General features: G+C 38.3%; 2 protein-coding genes across 4 annotated transcripts; both read left to right on the forward strand.

Annotated features, from left to right (window-relative positions):
• Positions 1–358: 358 nt before the first annotated feature.
• LOC103478143 (phosphatidylinositol 4-phosphate 5-kinase type-1 alpha-like) lies at positions 359–14,953 on the forward strand. Of its 3 annotated transcripts, XM_008431679.1 has the most exons (17): positions 391–440; positions 2,338–2,376; positions 3,386–3,420; positions 4,696–4,788; positions 4,992–5,122; positions 5,243–5,360; positions 5,620–5,772; positions 6,057–6,356; positions 7,740–7,975; positions 8,075–8,158; positions 8,270–8,318; positions 9,229–9,313; positions 9,406–9,576; positions 9,700–9,832; positions 9,907–9,969; positions 10,777–10,876; positions 10,964–14,953. In XM_008431679.1, exons 1-17 carry the CDS (start codon positions 395–397, stop codon positions 10,964–10,966), a joined length of 1,839 nt encoding a protein of 612 aa, XP_008429901.1. In that variant the 5' UTR covers positions 391–394; the 3' UTR covers positions 10,967–14,953. The 3 variants fall into 3 exon arrangements, with proteins under 3 accessions (XP_008429902.1, XP_008429901.1, XP_017165171.1); XM_008431680.1 differs by lacking the exon at positions 2,338–2,376 and having other exon boundaries at positions 359–440; XM_017309682.1 differs by lacking the exon at positions 391–440 and having other exon boundaries at positions 453–2,376.
• A 1,108-nt stretch (positions 14,954–16,061) lies between these two features.
• Positions 16,062–21,006, forward strand: LOC103478144 (26S proteasome non-ATPase regulatory subunit 4-like). The gene is made up of 10 exons (XM_008431681.1): positions 16,062–16,149; positions 17,666–17,806; positions 17,888–18,002; positions 18,802–18,888; positions 19,209–19,277; positions 19,344–19,559; positions 19,655–19,763; positions 19,884–20,021; positions 20,455–20,510; positions 20,600–21,006. Exons 1-10 carry the CDS (start codon positions 16,124–16,126, stop codon positions 20,768–20,770), a joined length of 1,128 nt encoding a protein of 375 aa, XP_008429903.1. The 5' UTR covers positions 16,062–16,123; the 3' UTR covers positions 20,771–21,006.
• Positions 21,007–21,527: the final 521 nt, after the last annotated feature.

Consider the following 21,527-nt stretch of genomic DNA (forward strand, 5'->3'; position numbering starts at 1 on the left):
ACTCTTTGAATTAGAAACTAAAGTACTGCACATATTATTAAGGATTGAACACTGTGCACAATATTAATATCAATAATAATAATAATTCATCTTGTATTTTATATAATATTTTATAGATGAGTAATTTTTATATAGCCTATTTGTATAATATGTTCTGATCTAATAATTATACATATTCTAATATACATTATTGTTATTAGCATTAATAAAACTAACTTTATCAAAGCTGTGGAGGTAACTACAATTTAACTAAATATTATTTCTTTAATAAAGGTTTTTTTCATGGGTTTAACGCAGCAAAATAAAAAATATATTTCATGTCTGTCCGCTGGGGGCGCCGGTGTGCAGGGATCAGAATTCAACCGTAGCTGCAGTTTGTGATGGTTCAGGCGTAATGGCGACTGCTGAAACAGCAGACTCGGGATCAACAGTCCCGACAGGTAGCGTGTCAATTTATCTTCCTCCTTTGTTTTCTGAAAACTGAGATGTAAACAGAAAGAGGGAGCGTTATGTGATTATGAAAATGATTCCACAAGGTGGTTATGGCTTTTTGAGTTAGCATATAGCCAGTTAGCATGGGAGATTTCATCAGAACAAATGAACGGAGTGATAGCTAGCTTAGTTAGCTGCGTAGGTAATTAACATGAGCGAAGCGTGTTTTTGTGTTCAGTATAGCCTTCCATTGTTTCAAACCCGTTTTTTCTGCATACAGAGACGCAGTATGTTTTTGATAATAAAAAATAAATATCTAGGACCACTTTTACTAAGCCGGTGGTGACGTTAACCTTAAAACGGTAATGAAGCATCCTCGGCAAAAGGATGAACTCAATAATAAATCTACTTATAAAGCACAAATAAATGATAGTTTTTTAGTTATTTAAACATTCACATTCAGGCCTCATGTTCCTCATTGGTTTTCGGTCTGTGGTAAAGGAAAAATCCGCTCTACGTTTGTCACGTCCTGCCTGCGGGTCCGTTTCTTTCCTCTGAGGTTTCACAGTTGACATAGTGTATCATCTAATGGATGTCGATTATTATTGATTTCCTACAACCCTTTAACTAGCAACACATGCTTATCATGCTTTCACCGTTAGTACATGTATTCATTCCCTTTTTTTATTTGTTCAGCTGTTTGAAGTTTAATCCTGGATCACTGATTTCAGCACAAGTAGCATTGACAACACGGTTAAAATTAAATAAGGAATAAGTATGTTTTCTTTTAGTTGTAGCTAAAATGTTTTTAAACCGTAGCCCGCATCATATTATGATGGTTCATTCTCTCTGTCATGCGAATTTAGACTTTCTGAGTCCAAGTTAGTTATTTTCCCTGCGTGTTGTGGAGTCACTCTGAACTGGTATCCACCCAGTTTGAATCTGTGATTAAAAATAGTGTCTTAAAAGCACTCCATGTGGCTCCTACATGGCTTAGTCCCAAACACTGTTCAAAAACAAGATGCAGCAAACTGTCAGGCACACAGTTTCATAACCTTGAGTGACAGTAACATCATGTAGTTTCTCTTCCAGTACTCACTTACCCTGTTTCCTATTTTGGGCCAAGAAACACTACATCAACAGGCTCCTCATTGGCTGGAAAGGACGTTAAAAGCATGTCCTATATTATTCTTTAGCTGCAGGGTCCTTGTGATCAATGCTGGCAGAGACTTTAGTAGATACAGAGGAACAGATGGTTCGTCTTTTGCCTTTAGGCTTGCCACTGATGAGCAGAATCCATTGTTAAGCAGTTGGGTTAGTTTAATTCCTTTCTCAAATCGGTTCCTCTTTGTGTATTATTAATACATTTCACTTAGGCATTTGAGAAAAGCAGTAAAACTAGCTATGTACACAGATTACCAAAAATATAGGAAGACCTCTTTGCAAATAAATGGTAAATGACTTGTACTTGTATAACGCTTTGTCATTCACACACACGGTAGTAAACTATTGCAGTGTAGCCACAGCTGCCCAGAGGCAGTCTGACTGCCACCAGGCCCTCAGACCACCACCAGCAGCCAAGGCGGGGGAAGTGTATTGCCCAAGGACACGACGACAAAGTCGGATGGAGAGGCAATCGAACCACCAACCCACTGATTGCGGGACAAACTCTAACCACCGTTACCACGTTCACCCCAGTGCTACAAGAAATCTAGTTGTTTTCAGCAGGCGCACATCATTTTGCCCCTTCATACTTATGCAGTTTTGGTCATTTCACTGGTTTGAGCGGGTTGCTTGCTCCTATACTTTTCAAACCCAAAGTGTTTTATTTTTAAGTATAATCAGTAATGCCTTCCCTACTCACGAGAACGAGCCAGTTTAGGCTGACTGTGTCCTGCTTCACAGATATAAGGACTCAGTTCTGGAGGAGAGCTCTGCAGCGAGGTACCGGCATGGGTGTGATTCAGTGATTCTCTGTGTGTTTGAGCAGAAGATGCATTGGTGCTGGTGATGCAGTGTGTTTTACATAATGATGGGGAATGTGGGCAGACCGATGCTCATTGTTTCCCGCCGGATTGCAGTGTGTCCTTGATAACCGAGACAAGATGCATGATATTCTGTGATTTGGCTTGTTTTGCTGAAATATCTTTTTACAGTGCATCGGATAGAACACGCTTTTGATCATTTTTTTTATAGCTTTGAATGTCTGATTTTCTCAGTCATCAACGCTTTTGTATACATTTTGACCAGCGTTTGTGTAGCTTTGGAGTAGATGTTGCCATTGGTTACAAGTCACAGGGGATTGAACAGTGGGCGACGGAGTAAGTTTGCAAAACAAGTTTATGTAAGGACAAAGTTGTATGACCTCACAAACATTATGTGCTGGGATTTCACTTCTGATATCTAGTTGAAGTATGCATGTCTACATACAGATCTTAACTAGTTGTTGGGCATAACATACAGCTTGTTTATACTTACAGCATACAGCTTTTACACTTCTTTTATTGACTAAGTGGCTTTGTTTGGGGAATTTTTAAGAATTTGAAATATATTTGCCATTATGGAGTTACTCTAAGCGATGAAAGCAAGTTTTGCAGTGCTCTAAAGGTAGGCAGCAGCCTTTTCTCTGAAGTCATAGCGATGTTGACACACATCCTCCGGGAGCAGATGAATGTGGAGCAGTCATCACAGGGGAGAAGTAGCTCCAATTCACATAGATCTGACATATCAGATGGAGCAGTCAGTAACTGTGGCCGCATTTAGGTCTGGACTCGTCATTACCCAAACAGTCATCAGCCATCACTGGAAATAGCCCTCCTAATTAATCAGCAGAGGGTTTTATATTCGGCCGTTAATGGATTCTTTTATGACAAAAGCTTTTAAGCGGCCGAGTTTGTTTTTAGTCGCTCTAGAGATTACATGTCATAAACAAACTTTTTTTTGTATCTTTTAGGGGCCAGCAGCATTCGAAAAATGGCCCCTGCAGAGGTAAGGATGCCAGAAGATGTTTAGTAGTCGTGAGAAATGTACATTTTTGAAGTATCATTGCGATGGGAAGTGTTTTTTTTTTTTCTTTTTTTTTTTTTTCAGAATTTCTTATTTTACAGCGCTACCACAGCATTATTTTCTACCAAAAACGCCTGTAATTACAAATATGTAGATGAGTTATATTGATTTGATGAGTTTAACAAAAAGACAAATCATAGAACATGCAGTTCCTTTACAGAATATGTTTAAATTTTTTGTACATAAAGTGACTTTGTAAGAAAATGTATGCACTGCACAGGAGAGTAAACTAACAGTCCTGTTTATATCAGTTCCTGACATGAATTTAAAATTCAATCATTACATCAGTATGATATGGCTACCATCACTATACATCAGCAATTTCTATCCATGAAAATGCAGTATGCCAATGTTTCTTAAATATGCAATTTTAATGTATGAAAAAGATTCATTATTTTAGCAGCAAAAGCAAAAACATTTGCCTTTTAAAAAAAAAAAAAAATCAGTTGCATTATGTTATGCATGTTTTAGAAATTTTTTTGCATAAATTTCTAAAAATTTGTAGTGAAACTCAAAATGCGAGACTCTGATAGCAGCCAGTACCTGGTCTCTACATCACTAGTGTGATATGGTCATACTGACTCTTATACCTCTGTTTACGTTCAGGATGCTGCTGCCTCTCCTGTCTGAACATCTGTCATGTGTTACACAAACACAGACTCAGTGAAAGTTAGACGACCTGGAGAAATATCTGATCGTTTTCACGTGAAGCTAAAAAGTGTTTAATAAACTCCTGCATAATTTCTGCAGATCATTACCTGGTTTGTCAGACAATCTCATCAAGACTCAAATGAAGCTCAAAGTAAAGTTAAACGAAATAAAGCCTGCTTTTATGATGCAACAGAGACTGTAGACTTCTGACACCGAAATTTTATTGGTGTTGAAATACAGACAACAAACGTGTTACGTAGCTCTAGTCTTTTATTGGAGTCACAGAATTGCTTTTGTAAACCACATTTATGCTTAACGACTCCAAAAGGTGGTATGACTGTTTCAATGGTGGCCTGTTATAACTATTAAAGATACTATGTTAGACAAATAAGTCTTTATTTGGTTATTTAACTAATGGCTTTGCAGGTCTTTGTGGATTTGTGGATTATTAATAAGTCTGTCCTGAAGTTTACACCCCTTAACTCTTCTGTGTTTACACAGACATTTTACTGAGACAGAGTTTTTTTTCTTTCTCTTGCTGCACAGTTGCCTGGTTCTTCAAGCACAACTCAAAGTATGAAGAAGACCATCGGGCACCGGGGTGTTGAAACCACCACTGGAGAGACCACGTACAAAAAGGTTAATGCGATTCTGTCTATTGCCACCCGCAGCACTGAGCAAGAATAGAAAAGAAAAACCCTTTGTGTAATTACATAGATATATTTATATTTGATGTTTCTGTGACTGGAAACTCGTACATAGCTGTTTAAAAATAAGACTTGAGAGGGGTGAAATATTTTTTGTTCCCTTGCTAACTCTGTTTTCCTTTCTGACCTCTTTAGACCACGTCATCTGCCCTAAAGGGAGCAATCCAATTGGGCATTGCTCACACAGTAGGCAGCCTAAGCCAAAAGGCAGAACGAGATGTTCTCATGCAGGACTTTGTGGTGGTTGAAAGCATCTTCTTTCCCAGGTTGGTGAAAAATGTTAAGCAAGATATCTATGAAAAAATGTTTTTTTTTGTGTGTTAATTCTGTTAAGTTATTGGAGCTTGAATCTGATGCCATCTCTCTGTATCTCATTTGTTTTCCAGTGAAGGGAGTAACCTGACCCCTGCTCATCACTATAGCGACTTCCGCTTTAAGACCTACGCTCCTATTGCTTTCCGATACTTCAGAGAAATGTTTGGCATTCGGCCAGATGACTACCTGGTCAGTGCTAGAACAAAGCTCATCCTGCCATTTTTCACAGCTACAGCTTTTCTTAAGCCTTCAGTGATTCTTCAATAGTTGTTTAGCTTGTAGTTTGAAAGTACTTTTAGCTATATGTTTTTTTACTTTTTCCAAAATTGGCAGTATGAGGGAAAAAAACTCCCACATTTTAAAAACAGTTTTTGTCTCTGTTACAATTGTTTGGTATAGACTAAAAGTGTTTTTCAGATAATGACAGACATTTTCATCTCTGTTATAGTATTCCCTGTGCAATGAGCCACTAATCGAGTTGTCAAACCCGGGAGCCAGTGGATCCATCTTCTACGTTTCTAGTGACGATGAGTTTATCATCAAGACCGTTCAACACAAAGAGGCAGAATTTCTTCAGAAGCTCTTGCCAGGTTATTTCATGGTGAGTCTTTACAGTGTTTACAGGACAGGGGATTATTATTACTATTATTATTGCATTAACTATTACTATCTCGAGGAATGCAGGTTGTCCAGTTGTCTTTAAATTTTGGATACAGGTGCCTCTTCTGGTACTTGCTGTCCCTGTGGCAGTCTGAACATTAGCTAAACATTAAAGACATTGGTCTTTTAAATGTGTGCATATATGAAGGGGAAAACATCTCATTTGGTATATCTGGGTTGAACATGGTGTAAAAAGATTAAAGGTATTTTTTTTTTCTTTTACAGAATATAAACCAAAACAAGCGCACCCTGCTGCCTAAATTCTACGGACTGTACTGCGTTCAGGCCGGGGGAAAGAACATCCGCATTGTTGTGATGAATAACCTTCTTCCCCGGATCATTCCCATGCACCTAAAATACGACTTGAAGGGCTCCACCTACAAGAGACGAGCCTCTCCTAAGGAAAGAGAAAAGGCTGTTCCTACTTACAAAGACCTGGATTTTATCCAGGACATGCCTGACGGTTTGCTGCTGGAAGCTGACAACTACAATGCCCTATGCAAGACTATTCAGAGGGACTGCTTGGTGAGTCTCACAGAGACACTTGTTTTTGTTGACTGATTATTATTCAAGGATCATGCACTGAACAATACTGACCGAGCTCACATATTGACAGCAGAATACATTATTATTGTACAGACAGAGACGGCAGACAGCTCCATTGCCAACATAGTTCTTTTATACCTTGGTGAACTAAAGATTTTTGTTGAGCAATTATTGGGTTAATGTGCTGAATGAGTTTTTCCAACAATTCACTTTGAATGCCAGTGTGGATTATTGTTGGTCTGTCAAAGCATGAATTACTGGAGTTGCTTGTTTTGTAGTGATTACATGTCCTATTAGATGGCTCTTTTTCCACTGCTTTTCTTTTTTTCCTTAGTTTTGTTCTGTTTATTGTTTATTTTTTACACAACTTTGTATATATAAAAAAACAAAACATGACTGGCCAGCAAGGCAAGTCCCGTTCCAATCTCTGCTAATTAGGGTATTTATTAACACTTTTGACTGATTTGGACAAGAATCATTGTTTGAATGAAACTAACATTTTTCCAGGTATTCGTATTCAGTAATTTTGTTTTTAGCGTAGCATTTTTGCCGTTTACCTAGACTTTGTGCAGTGAACCTCTTTCTATTCTTGGTTCAGAATTTGCTGAATTTTCTGTGGAACGTGACTCCCATGTTATTCATTAAAAAAATCCACCTATTCATGATTTCCATAGTTCATATCTGATATATTCTGAAGAAAATACTGCTTGGGAAGCTGAAATAACAGCGCAGTGCTTCTTGATGTGCTATTGGTTGGCGTTTGTAAAGCAGCAAACAGCTGGGGGTCCATTGTATTCCTCGATACCTGTAACTGACCCAATACCTGTTCCGTAGTAACTTGTAACTAGCTTTCTGAATGGTTAGGATTTATCTAGACTTTTGACTTTCCCACAGCTATTTAAATGTAGCTGGTTCAACCAGACATGATTTTTTTTATCCTGGGGACCTTAAAAAAAGAACTTAGAACAACAACATGAAAACAAGTTTTATTTTCTGTGCTGTAGAGCAGCTAAGCTGTCAAACATATCCATTATAGTGACTTTAACTTAGCTCTGATAGAAGTAAGTGTTTTATTCATTTTACATGCTTCTAACAATGTCCTACTTTTCCTTTCTGCTACTAGCAAAGACAATATCAAGTTATTTAATTTTATAACCAGACAGGGAAGTTTCTGCTCTGCATAGTTTCTGCAAGTCGTATTACAGCATATTTGAAGCTTGTTAGGAACAGATGCATTACCAGTCGTAGCTCATCAGCTCATCAATTTGCAACTGTTATTTAAGTGATTTTCTCCTCTCTTGGGGAATTTTTTTTTCTGAGCACATAAGCAGCTAATTCATTCTGTTGGTTCATTTCCTGCAGCTTCTGCAGAGTTTCAAGATCATGGACTACAGCTTGTTAATGGGCATCCACAACATGGAACAAGCAAGTCGAGAGCGTGAGCGTAGCGGAGGTAATTCAGGGGACAGCGTGGCCCTGGAAGGTCCAGTGACTCCTGATCAGCGTCGACCACAAGCCCAGAAGAGTTTGTACTGTACCGCCATGGAGTCCATCCAGGGCGAAGCTCGAGGAAAAGGAGCTCTGGACTCAGAAGACCAGTAAGTGTAGCTACCTGCAGGTCTGAGCTTTTAGTCTTTTGTGGTAAAATGTGGAGTTATGAAATGATGAAATGCATTGACCCGACCCCGACTTTACAGTGTGGGAGGAATTCCGGCTCGCAATGTGAAAGGAGAGAGGTTACTCATTTACATTGGCATCATTGACATTCTCCAGTCCTACAGGTAGGTGTTGAATTCTTCTTAAATGACTAAATTATTTGTTCTTAAGAACAAGACATGCATTTAATACATTTAAAAAGCTCTCACCAGTTTTATCATGGTAATGTTATTCAGGTTTATTAAGAAGTTGGAACACTCCTGGAAAGCACTGGTCCATGATGGGGTAAGAACCTCAATGTGATGTACTGCAATTAAACTACCTGCTAATGATAAAAGCTTCAGTGTTTTAATGAATCACTTCAAGATGTGTTTACCAATGATTTAAATAAGTAAAAGAAACATAATGAAAAACACCTTGCAGTCAGGAGCTTTAACACTAATTCTAGTCTACAACTCTTTGCTACAGATTAAAGGGCAAGCTTTATTACTAGGGAATTAATTGCTGAAAATATTAATTTGTTTAAATGTAAGATTTATCAAAGGTTCGTTGATTTCTCAGGAACCTAACACATAAGACTTTAACTGACCTGGTCATAATACATAATGTTTGTCCGAGAGAGGAAAGGTGATGGAACAATTCAAAGTTTCTGAACTTCTTTTGACCAATCAGCTTTCAACAGCAAATGAGCCGCAATAGAAGAGGAAGACGGGGCTTTACTGTAATAGAAAATCAAGCTGCCCACTCGCAGAATCAACTGCATCACTGTTGGTGTACAGTTTCCTCAATTGCCTGATGGAAAAACCGTTGGCACAAACAGCTGCTGTTTGACTGGAAGGCTGTTGGTTTTGACACAGTTGGTCAGATGCTTTACTGGTTACTCACTTTGGATTTGTTCCCACGGTACCAACGACAAGAACCTTTCTTTAGGCAAGTCACTAAATGAGTGAACAATTGAGTAATATCTTACAGGAACATGACACAAAAATTTGATATATGTATCTTTACCACCAATCTTTATCACAACTGAATCTTGGTTTGGGATCAGGCCTGGCTGCAGTCTGGTTGAATTTGACTAGACCTAAAAAATACCCTCCAAAGTAATTTTGAAGAGCTTTGGAGAAAAACAGTTGCAGCAGAATGGTCAAATCTGATGTGTTTATTTGCATTATGGGTTATGTCTTTCTCGATTCAGGACACCGTTTCAGTTCACAGACCTGGTTTCTATGCGGACCGTTTCCAGCAGTTTATGTGCAACACCGTTTTCAAGAAAATTCCACGTAAGCATCTCTGTTTGTGTTTTACTAAACCTAAGTTTAGCTGTTGCTTTGTTTATATTGACTCGTAATCTTGTGGCCAATCTCTCCTTCAGTTAAGCCGTCACCCTCTAAGAAGAGTCGTGGTGGAGGTCAGGGAGGGCTCAGACGAGCCCCCACTTTGGTGGGTCCCACTCCACTCTCCCACACAGCAGGACAGTCTGCTGGCGACTCCAGACTAGTCTATCACAGCCATTTTAAAAGCACAGAGTCAGAGGCTGAGACCGGTAAGACTTCAGTGTTATCATGGTTGCTCTATTGTCTCTACTGAATTTACCCACTCATTCATTTATTTATTTATTTACACTGGTTTTGTAAATTGGAGTGTTTGTTCTTTCTTTGGTTGTTAGGTGTTCAGTCAGACAAACCAGATCTGGTTCCTAGGACTCCTCCGCCAGCAGACAATCCGGCTGATGCTGAGGCCAATCTATCCACCTCATCTCTAGGCAGCACAGGAGCAGGCTCTGCCTCTCCTCCGCTACGGTAGAACCTTTTCTCTGTCGTTGCTCTTTCACGCTCTTTCAGCTGCTTCTGGTCTGAGTGACATTTCTCTGCAGGTCCGTTGGAGTAGAAGTACACAAATCGGCAAACACAGATCATGACCAGGGAACCTCCCACAGGTACACAGTCGGCCACTTCATAGACGTACTGGCGTGGTTTGTTTATTGCGTGAAAGCAAACAGATTATCCAGCGAAGATTAGGGACAAAGTATGGCAAAGGTTGGAAGTGATGACATATATGTGATATGAAACTTTTAAATCCATGTTAAAAACCTTGCCCTGTGTAAACATAGCAGAAAATCAAAGCCTCTTGGACTTTGATTTCAATTTAAAATGTGATTTTAAATTAAACCAAACCAAATAAACCTGTGGCTCCATTGAACGGAGTGCCATGACAGTAGCCTAAAAATTCCTCTTGTGTCGTGTTAACATTGATTCTCCTGGGAAAAAGGGATTACTGGTGAAAACGTCCTATAAATTCATCAATTTAAGAGTTTAGAAGAGCCAACACATTTATGCCGCTGGAGATTTTAAGCAGCACATTTCTTAACATGGGATTTTTTTTCCCCCTTTATTGAATAAATGTTCAAATAAAGAAAATCTATATTTTAATGAGAGATTATGCTCCTCCAATAATAATAATAATAGCTGGAGTGGCATTTTGTTTAATGTTGTTTGTTGTAGTTGCTGTAGTAATTATCCAGTAAAAGATTTTATGTCCATCCATCACAAAGTGGTTTAGTTTTCCAGCTGCTAATTGCAGGTTGTGTACCCTCCTCCGTCGCATTTCTACATAGCCTGCAGAAAGGAAAGTTGAGCAGTTTGTGCCAACAAACTGTCTCGTGGAGGGTTAATACTAAGTGCTTTGCCTTTCACTTGCCTGTGTGAGTCATTTCGCCTCATTAATTACATTCTCTTTGTTCCAGTTTGGGGGCGGAAGGGGCCGCTGATAATTCAACCAACCTGTCTGGAAATGAAGAGGTAGTTTCTCTCTCCGACATCATCCCAGAGACCAACATCTGTTTTGTAAGTCTAAACTAGTGTTTTTCCACGTTTTTCTTAAAGCAGCGATAGCTTACGAAGAGGTTACTAACAGCAGATTATATTTCACAGTGAAAAAGAAAAAAAAAACCCCAAACAAATCCGGCCACATCTATGAAGATGAGGCGCTTCTGGATGCGACGAGGTGGTTGGAAGTAAGATCAGCATGAGTGAAAGTCATCTGTCCAAGACACCCCTCCTTAGCACCTGTGTTATTTAGTCAACCTTCAGTATAAACTCGAGCCGCTCCGTGATCAACAAGGAGAGCCGTAATGAAAAGAAGTGGACGGCTTCAGTGCTTCACAGGCCGTGTGTTCACGTTTGAACACACAGCCTGGACAGCTGTCTGTCCACAGCTGTCCCAGAGAAACGCTTCGGTCACTTGTGTATTGCAATGAAGCAAGCCCTCCTTCCTGTTGTAGACAAAAGAGATGTGATTGTGCAGATAATCCAGCAGAAGCACACTGAGCTCAGAGCACATGAAGGGCAAACCTCTGTGGATGGAGGGAGCAACTGGGTTCTTAATATGCGACATCACATCCTCTGTACCTCTGATCAGTAAAGACACTCTGAATGGACAATGTAGTTAATAGAAACCATTCAATCAACACTTGCTGCTTGACTCCACAATCACATATGCATTTCTTCCCTATTGTTTTCTGTGTACAGTATTTGTATGGAATCGGAGCAAGAGGCTGCAGCGAGTCGGGTCGAACCAAACCTGAGGACATAAGTTTAGTTTCATGTTTTAAATTATTCTTGTAGAAGCCTCAGTGGTACTATCAAGACATTTGCCACTGATGAATGTATTTTTACGTTCTTCTGAAGTAGAATCAGTCTTACCACATTTATAACAATCTGAAAATCCTCCCAGATCTGATGTGGCCACTAGGGACGCACCGATTGCTGGTCAACCGATCTTTAAAAAGTCTGATCTCCTGATTCAGAATACCGATTATTTTTTAAATTATTTTTTCTTAAACGTTGCTAAATACAGCAACAAAGTTCTTAAGTTAGTAACAGTGGGTGGCTATTGTTAACCTTGCCTGTGCAAACCAGACCTAATGGGTGGGTCTGACAGTCAGTCCTCTCTCACAGCAGAGCAAAATGGGAAAGTGGTTGATTTTCACACCTTTGTGGAGATCGATAAGATTGGTGGATAAGATGGGTTTCTTATATAAACATTGGTAATAAAATTGCGGCTGACGTATTGTTGCGCCCCTAGTGGCCAGATATGCTGAAGTAGGAATGACTTCAGATCAAAGTGTTTGCATCCTGGCTGGATGGTAGATGCTGGCAAATTAATGTTTTTTATATATATAGAATTGTAGTCATTTTTAAGTTATTGTCTACCTGTCATGTCTGTGCCTTGTGTGTTTTTCTTTTACTTTTTTATGTATAGCTGATATTGTTGAAGGTTAGTGCTGTAGTTACACACAGAACCTGCCTTATCACTACTGCTGATGTTCATCAAACTGCCATTTGTACGTCCTAACTAAACCAGTCAGTTGTGAGGGTTTACAAGAGTTTCAGATTTTAATGCAAACACTAACACCAGTTGCCAGTGCGGTTGATTTTTGTTTTTCCTGACTTCAAGCAGGAGTCATTTCTGCTGGTTACAGAAATGACAGCGAGTCTTAGACCAATATTACTAACCGTGAGTTGATGGGGATTTGTTTAAGACTTTTTGAAATGAGGGTCTGTTAAAAAGGTTGCAAGCAGTAAATAACTTACCTGCAGCAGATAACTGCCTTGGCATCTTTATTTAGTATAAATCCAGATTAGTTGGTCGGAGAGGTTGAAGCTAAGTGCTTGTCTGAGAGAATCCAAGGGCAAAGAGGATTTCTTAAAAGGTCTTAAAACAACTACAATCTACAACTACAGACTCATCTAGACTTTATGAGAATTTGTTGGGTGTGAATTTGTAGAGGAAGCGTGCCTAAGCATTTGTAGTTAGTTATATGTTTTTAATGTCATATTATGTTAGCTCATCTACAGCTCATAGTTTCTGTTACAGTTTAGACTGTAATAAAGTTTTATTAACTCGATCACAGTTATTGTCAGCAGGGGATGATGAGGAAGTAACTCATTCAGCTTAAGTAATAGTTAAAATTCCGTTAGCTGTATTGGAACTGAAACAAAAGGTTGGCATTTATTAATTAACAGCAAAATGCCTCTGGACTTTTTTTTTTTTACAATTACTCCATTACATTAACTTTTTAATGACTTTATATGTGATATAAAGTGTACTCACTTTATTGCTAAAAATCATGTTTTGTTTTTTTGTTTTTTTTTGTGTGTGTGCAAGAAACCCCCCGTCTCACGTTCAGCTTCTGAACAAAACGTCGGTGAACAAAAGCTTCACGACAAACAGCCAGGATAAAATAGAAAGTGCCGGAAAATCTGAGGGAAAATATTCTGGGTTTCAATGAAAACACCTATGTGAATGCTACTTTAATAACATTCATTAATGATGCATGAAATCAGACACAAAATTATCTGTTATACGTCACGTTTACTGCTTGTAACTTTCAAAAGAACCTGATTCAAAAATCTTGAAGATTAATGCATTTTAAAAGCCTTAGTGTTTATACACAACAAATTTGGTTTCCTTTATTGTTTGGAACAATGATGTTTATTCATGTTTACAACATGAATAAAGCTACTGATGTAGTTGGTGTTAGTTGTCAGAAGGGACTTCTGTTGCAGAAATTAGATTTACTACCTAGTGACCGTAGCAAAACTTGCCATCGTCTCATTTCCTGTTATTGTCTGAAGCATGTGCTCTATGCAGCCGAGATGGAGAAACTAATCAAGAGAAGCAAATTGGTCATGTTCATACATGCACAGAGTTGAGGGTGTAGGTGTAAGTCTTTTGTATTCATGGCACCAAAGAGAGAAGCAGAGCGGACACATGAAGAGTGCGCCTGAGTTGAAGAATGTGAGATCCACTCCTACTTGGATTTATGTGTTTTTTACATGATAACACACAGGTGACCTGTGTTTTAAAGGTTTATGATGAAACTGGATGTTTGTTTTCCTCCTGAACCATTTCATTTCTGAAATGCTGAATCTATTGTGAATCCAGTAGATTTTTTTTAAAACTGTTTTTCTTTATCATACAGTTGAATTTATAGTCTTGAGACATTTCAAATGATAATTCCACATTCCTGTAAAACTTCTATATACTACAGCTGTGGTAGCGCTTTAGGACCTGCTATTTCCCACCGTTGTGTTCCGTGGATGATGTGCTTCAAGTATTTATGCTGAAATGTTAAATATTAACCATTTGAAACACATTTGTTTAGTTGCATTGGCTGAGAGTCAGACAGTCACCAAAATAACACTCCAAATGTCTGATTCTGATTTGAGAAGAAGTTCATATTGTGTTTTCCACAACTGTTTAATGTGGGGTTTTTTTGTTTGTTTTTTTTTTTTTTGCTGTTTCTTAAAATCTGTGGTTGTTAGGTTCGGGATGAAGACCAAGTCTGAGATTTTCTACCACACTATGGCACAATAGAAACATCCTTTGGTGCTCTGAGGATGCAGGCAAGTGTAGACACTACAAAACTGAAGTAATGCAATACGAACTGCAATCTGCCACCTTTCAGCCCTGTGGGGTTTATTTATTTATGCGATCGATTGTTGTAGGCTGAGATGATGATAGGTTATTTACTGTTGATGATTGTAAACTGACTGAAGGATGTCTGGAACTTTATAGCTTTTAATGCCTATAAAGGGAGACTATTTGACAATTTCACATTTTATATTTCATGTTTAGATTGTGATACCCAATATTCTCTCCATGATGTTTCTGGCTCTTCCATTGTTTTTCTACATGAATGTTTCAAACGGCTTACGAGCCAGTGTTGCTGGTTGTCCTATATGCTTCAATTACTATATTTTTACGGTGTATAAATGTGCATATGTACATATAAGTCACGGAAATGCCTTCTCATACAACATGAACTGCCTGTCCTCCTGCCATCTTTCAGTTATAGTATGTGGTGGTGATGTTTTTTTTGTCTGATTTGAAGGATTAAACATATTTTCTAAATCTGTCGTTGGCTTAAATTGTGTTATTAATTTTAATAGGAAATAATTTTACAGCCCATCATGTTTTAAGATTGTGATGGGATGTAGATGGTCTTGTGTCTGACTTTGTTACATAACTTCAGCTTCCTCCTCCTCCACAAAACTGTTCTCTGTGATAAACTCCTGGGCTCTCCAGCTGTCCATCTGCAATCTGGAAACTGCAAAGACGAGCCGAAAAAGAAGAGAAGAAAAACATTTTACCCAAAGAACATTATTTAAGCAAAATTTCATGAGCAAACTTCCAGTTTGTCTTGAATGCAACTGACATTTAAAATTGAAATGCAAATGTTTTAAATTTATAATGTTAGCATAAACACTCATGCAGGGGTTTTTGTTACAGAAAAGCTGCAATAAACAGAATGTGTAGTTTACTTTAGTAGAAATATTGTTCACATTCCAGTATGTCCAGTAGTCAACTTGTTAGCCTCAATTGATGGATTTGCAGTTCATCTGATCAATAAAATAGGCATTTTTTTTTTTTTTTTTTGCATTTTCTGGAGTTATTTCCATGAAATGATGTATTAGCAAACATAAGTTATAAATTAGCACCAGCTGTATGATTCACCTAACTATAACTGTAAATTACTACTAATAAGAACATTACAAATACAAGTAATCCTGAATAAGCCAGGAATGTGCCTGTTTTCAACCAAGGATCCACACCATTTAATTATACTCTATTAGCCAGACTTGCTTACTTTCTTTAAACTGGTTTTGAAAGACGTTGGAAAACCATAAATAACTCATGAACTATTAACAGTTCAGTTTCTGATTCACATCTTTCACTGATTTTATCATACAAGGTGCCTGCGGCAACATCTCTTTCAGATCTCTTATTTGATATATAAATATTTCAATGTCTTTGTCTTCAGCTGTTCTGATTTCATAAAAGTTTTTAACAGATTGCAGACAACAGAGATTTGTCGAGTTTTATGCAAGTAACATTTTTTGTTGCTGTTAAAGTAAAATATAATTAAACCGCTACTTTATTAATGTTTCATTGATGGTTAATCAGCTTGGGAATAAATGTATTTTATGAAATGCTGTCTCTCTAGGGATAGAATTTTGTTTAAGATGTTAGAGACTTCATTACCCAGGAGCCTTCACGGTGACGTACGAGACGTAGACGGCTTCAAGATGGTGCTTGAAAGTACTATGGTCTGGTAAGAAATTTGAAATATGTTTATAAATTCAAAAATGTGGGTGCTAGCTAAGTTTGGAAGAGGTTATGGCATAAGAAATCGCGTTTATAATGTACGTAAATGTTTGTGTTACGCAGAAATGTCTCGTTTACGCGCTTTGTTTTGGGTTTTATGTCTCCACTGAGTCACTCTTAGCCACAACTAGTAGCTAACCGTTTTTATTTCAAATATAGCCTTTTTACAAGTCCCTTGTTTGGTAAAAATCTTTATGTCTATATTGTTCTCACCTGCTGATTTTATAACCGAACTGAACAGTTCAGGTTGTTTCCGTCGGTGAAGGAAAATGCTTCTTTGAAATGGTTTAGCTTTGGCTAGCTAACAAAACCAAAAAGCCGCTGTCATTGTTCTAAGGACGAGTTTCTACCTTTAATTCTGCCATTCATTTATATTTTGAACGGAACATGTATGCCGCATTACATAAAGTATCATAAGTAAATCAAACAGTTCATATTTTTTAGAACATTTGTTGCCTAAATACAAAATATCAAGAATAGCACCTTTGAATCTGGTTTCTTTACATCGATTAGCTTGTACGAGCAACTCACCCTAAAATATTGAAATCCCCAGTAGGCTTTTGCGATTTTTGCAGAAGATTTATGAGCTAATGATTCCTCAATAGAGACTTATTCCTGTGCATTAAAGAAGAAACTGAAATGGAGACTCACGGTGACATGGTCAGACTTTTTTGGGTGTTTTCTTCAATAATCTACTAATATTTACATATTGTGACAACATTAACTAAGGTTATTATGTCCACAAACCCTGTGGCTCCATTACTCTGAATAGTGGTAATTTGGCACTAGTCTGGCATGTAACTAAATTGACTTTAAAAAATAGGAGCAATATCTTGGATTTGTTTTTGTAGAATTCATTAATATCAGAAGTTGGCTCACTGCAATAAGAAAGAGGAATTAGAAAAAGATTACAAAGTATCTTGGGTTCCGGTTGATGAAGGATGGCAAGAAAAAGTATGAGATGGATAAATTGACTCTTTGACAGGAGTAATGGTGGAGGGGCTTCTTTAGCCTTTTAATCAAGCCGTTGTCTTCGACTTGTCCAAGATTGGTTCATAAGAGTACAAGGAGAGCTGCACCTGCATTTAAAGGCCGTAAAGAAAGCAGGAATTATCATATATATATTAAATTAATTTCAATTATTTCTCATCACATCCAGACCTACATGAAGCATGATCGCTTATCTTTGATTTTTAACAGCATAAAGTTCCTTTTTGCCATCATCAAAACATCAAATGGGAACATCTCTTGAATAAATCCTTAGTTGGAAACACTGCAGCCAAAAACAGTCTCTTCATTTTTCCCTTCACACTTTACTAAGAGGTGTTAAGGACAATTTTTCTTGCATTTTGTGTTACTTATCCATGTCTTATTAATTTGTAGACATTACTCGTCTAAAGTGTAATATTTAAATGATTTCTCCAACACAGTTCATGGTTTTACCTACTTGTTTCCCCCCCCAGTGTGGACAACAGTGAGTACATGCGAAATGGAGACTTTCTGCCCACCAGGCTGCAGGCTCAGCAGGATGCAGTTAACATCGTTTGTCACTCCAAGACCCGCAGTAACCCAGAAAATAACGTGGGCCTCATCACCATGGCAAAGTAAGGGGGACTGTGCTTTACTTTGTGCACTGACATTTAAAACGTTACCTAACAAAGCCGCTGTTCTGTCCCCCCGTACAGCAACTGTGAAGTGCTGACCACACTGACTCCAGACACAGGGAGGATACTGTCTAAGCTGCATGCGGTGCAGCCTCGAGGAAACATTAGTTTCTGCACTGGCATCAGGGTGGCGCATGTGAGTCTGGAACTGGTTTATTGAACGGTGTTTCTCTAGGAACCAATAAGGAATAGCATGTTATTCTAGTGCAATAAAATCAATACACGCAGTATAGTTTAACGTCGATATAAGAAATAAACTGGCTTTTTCACTCAAGAGTTATTTGATTCATTGCTGCATCTTCTCTCCTAATACACAGCAGGTCTTTTATTTATGACATTTGTCTTTTTTTTCTGTTAACTGGAGATTCAACAATCAGGTTTTTCCTTCTTGATGCAGATAAAATTTTCTTTGGACTCTGATAGAGATTTTCTCACTAAGATTGGATTGTATCATTTGTGGAAATATTGATACAATCCAACAATTAAATGCAACAAATATTGACAAAGGAGAAAAATGTGCTGCTGACTTTTTTTTTTGTAGAGGTTGTAGTTTTGAATCCAATAGAAAATGAAGGAATTTGTATTTTATACACCAATGCATCTCGATGTTTAACTGATGGCAATCAAACTCAAAGAGCATTAAGGAACCTGCTGTCGACTGAGGTACATTTAGAGAAAAGTGGAATGTTTTTTGTTCTTCTTTTGTAAATTTGTTGTACTTAATAAGCAGGGAAACATTCTTTTTTTCCCAGTAATTAACTGGGCCATTAAAGGTAAAACTGCTTCAGTGCAACACTATTTGGGACATTTCAGGATTTCCACAGTAAAAATTTCTTGCGGTTGTTTCTTCTAAAACATCTTTTTTCAAAAACATGAATAAGTCTCTTCATGTGTTTTTTTTCTGTTTTGTTGATTTGGTTTGTTTCTGTGTGCAGCTGGCGCTGAAGCACAGGCAGGGCAAAAACCACAAGATGCGCATTATTGCATTTGTGGGCAGCCCAGTGGAGGACAATGAAAAAGAAGTGAGTTAAGTCCTGACATAAACTCTCCATATTCATGTGTTAGAAGATGTTTCAGGCCTCAGATACACTATTTATGCCGGTGGCTTAAAGAAAGTAGATAACTTGGTGAAAGAATTTTATGATAAATAGTGACGCCTAAAGTAGCATGATGGGCATTGAATATTTCCTGAATGTGTTTTATCATTGCTGGATTGACTAAGGAACTAAAAAAAAAAACATGGAGCTACACAATTGGTGTAGATTTGCTCAGAAGTTAATTGTTGAGCAGCTGTTTAATGAGGCTTAAACATTCACTCAAACTAAAATGGCTTTTCTTGCAGTTGGTCAAAATGGCAAAGCGTCTGAAGAAAGAGAAAGTCAATGTGGACATCATTAACTTTGGCGAGGAGGTAAATTTAAAGCTGTTGGCCCCGTTTGGACCAGTGACTCTTTCTGAACCATCCTGTCCTCTTCAGGAGATGAACACAGAGAAGCTGACGGCTTTCATCAACACACTTAATGGCAAAGAGGGCGCTGGCTCCCACCTGGTCACAGTACCTCCAGGTCCCAGTCTGGCAGATGCCCTGCTCTCCTCGCCCATCCTGGCAGGGGAAGGAGGCGCCGTGTTGGGTCTCGGTGCCAGTGACTTTGAGTTTGGAGTGGATCCCAGTGCAGACCCAGAGCTGGCCTTGGTAGGAGACAACTTACAAAATCTAGCGAAACATTTTTTTTTTTTTTTAAGTTTAATTGATAATCAGCCGTTTTTAAAGTGTCTTGACTCTTGCAGGCTCTTCGCGTTTCCATGGAGGAACAGAGACAAAGACAGGAGGATGAAGCTCGCAGAGCTGCTGTTGCATCAGCGGCTGAAGCCAACATTTCCTCCCCTGTAGCAGACGGTGAGAAAAGTCACATAACATCGATCGAATCAAAGACGCCGATTTCGGCTCATTTTCACTGAGTGCAACAGACAAACGCGAGGGTGCAAGCAACGCTGCATATTTTCCTGTCTGCTCCAGAGTCGGAGGACGCCCTGTTGAAGATGTCGGTCTCGCATGCAGACTCGGCTGCACCTGCTCTGCCAGACTTCAGCCGCATGACGGAGGAGGAACAGATCGCCTATGCTCTGCAGATGTCCATGCAGGGAGCTGGAGCAGGTTCAGGAATATCAATTTTTGTAAAAAAAAAAATAAAATAAAAAAATTGTTCTTTTGTTTGTTTTTCAGCCTCTCTACCATTTGTAAAATAACCACAAATTTTTCGTAATCATCACAAAGCTTCTGATGCAATTCTTGTTTGATATTTAACAACTCTTTTTTTATCGAAATTGGTAGAACTTGTTTAATTAGTTTAGAGTGCTGGCTACACATTCAACTCTTAAAAAAAAAAAAGAAAAAGTTAGAAATCTTTAAAAGACCTAAATTTGCTTGGCATTCATGCCCACGATAAGCATGTTGACATTTCTAACTCGGACTGTACATTTCTGCTCCATTTACAAAACTATTTTCAGCTAATTTTAGGTTATCTTACCAAGTCTAAATGTCCATTCCCTTTTTGTTTTGCATAATCTTTCTTTTTTCCACCCTGCAGAGTTTGTTGGCGAGGAGATGGACACGGGCGCCGACATAGATTCCAGTGAAGCGAAGGTCAGCAGCGGCTGGTTTAGGTATTAGGTATTTTGTCTATTTTAAGCTTTTAAAACATGTGGTTAAAAGCTTGTCGTGTCTCTCCGCAGGATGAAGAGGACTATGATGTAATGCAGGATCCGGAGTTCCTGCAGAGTGTTTTAGAGAACCTCCCCGGGGTCGACCCCAACAATGAGGCCATCCGGAACGCCATGGGCTCGCTGGCTTCCCAAACGGGCTCCAAGTCTGACACCAAGAAGGACGAGGAGAAAAAGAAATGAGCATTTTAGAAGAGATTATGAAACTGTGTGATAAATGAGACTTATGAGAGTTGCTCTGCATGTCTTCACCGTAACATTACATTTAAACCCAGCATAATTTTTATTTTTCCCCTCTGTATAGAATGTAAACAGTCTTTGGCTTTTGTTTTTGGGCTGATTTTAACCCCTTTTTCATTTTTGTAACGTATCTCCTCATTAACATAGAGACGTTTCTTCAATAAATCTACAGAACAGAGTGTTTGAAGACCTCTTGGTTACTTTAATAACATATTTGCTAAAGCAAACTTTTTCTGTTAATGATTTTCATCATACATTTACATAGACTTCTTAGTATCAATTCCAGGGATGGGGATTGAAAAAAAAACAAACATTGGATTTGAGTTAAAGGATTTAAAATAACATTCCAGGTAGCTTGAAGGGAGAATTGCATTTATTGTTCCTGGAAAAGCTAATGTTTTAGACATCTTTAGAGGAAGGGCAGTGGACGTATTGGATTAAAGATGTTGAACATGGTGAAGAATATCCCAGAAAAGGTTAACGTTATCACTGAAAGAGACAGAATTGGGAAGATCCTGGAGAAACGCTGGGAATGTCTTTAAGATTAATACCTGTGTAGACTAAGAGAACATGGAAATTGTTCTCTCAGAACAATTTCTCTGTCAGAAATTGCACATACTACTAATAACAATATTGACTAAAATATTTTCCTTTCTCTTTTCCACCATTGCAATAAAATCTTAATTGGAATCTTTGAGTT

The sequence above is a fragment of the Poecilia reticulata genome, linkage group LG16, assembly GCF_000633615.1.
Source record: "Poecilia reticulata strain Guanapo linkage group LG16, Guppy_female_1.0+MT, whole genome shotgun sequence".
NCBI classification, from domain to species: Eukaryota; Metazoa; Chordata; class Actinopteri; order Cyprinodontiformes; family Poeciliidae; genus Poecilia; species Poecilia reticulata.

What these genes read in the sequence shown, in the direction of transcription:
- LOC103478143 (XM_017309682.1), top strand. Translation starts at nt 2,280, where the DNA reads ATGCCTTCCCTACTCACGAGAACGAGCCAGTTTAGGCTGACTGTGTCC. An exon ending in GAGAGACCACGTACAAAAAG is followed by an intron (nt 4,789 to 4,991) that starts GTTAATGCGATT and finishes TGACCTCTTTAG; the next exon opens with ACCACGTCATCTGCCCTAAA. An exon ending in CTATTCAGAGGGACTGCTTG is followed by an intron (nt 6,357 to 7,739) that starts GTGAGTCTCACA and finishes CATTTCCTGCAG; the next exon opens with CTTCTGCAGAGTTTCAAGAT.
- LOC103478144 (XM_008431681.1), top strand. Translation starts at nt 16,124, where the DNA reads ATGGTGCTTGAAAGTACTATGGTCTG. An exon ending in CTGGCATCAGGGTGGCGCAT is followed by an intron (nt 18,003 to 18,801) that starts GTGAGTCTGGAA and finishes TTCTGTGTGCAG; the next exon opens with CTGGCGCTGAAGCACAGGCA. An exon ending in TCATTAACTTTGGCGAGGAG is followed by an intron (nt 19,278 to 19,343) that starts GTAAATTTAAAG and finishes TGTCCTCTTCAG; the next exon opens with GAGATGAACACAGAGAAGCT.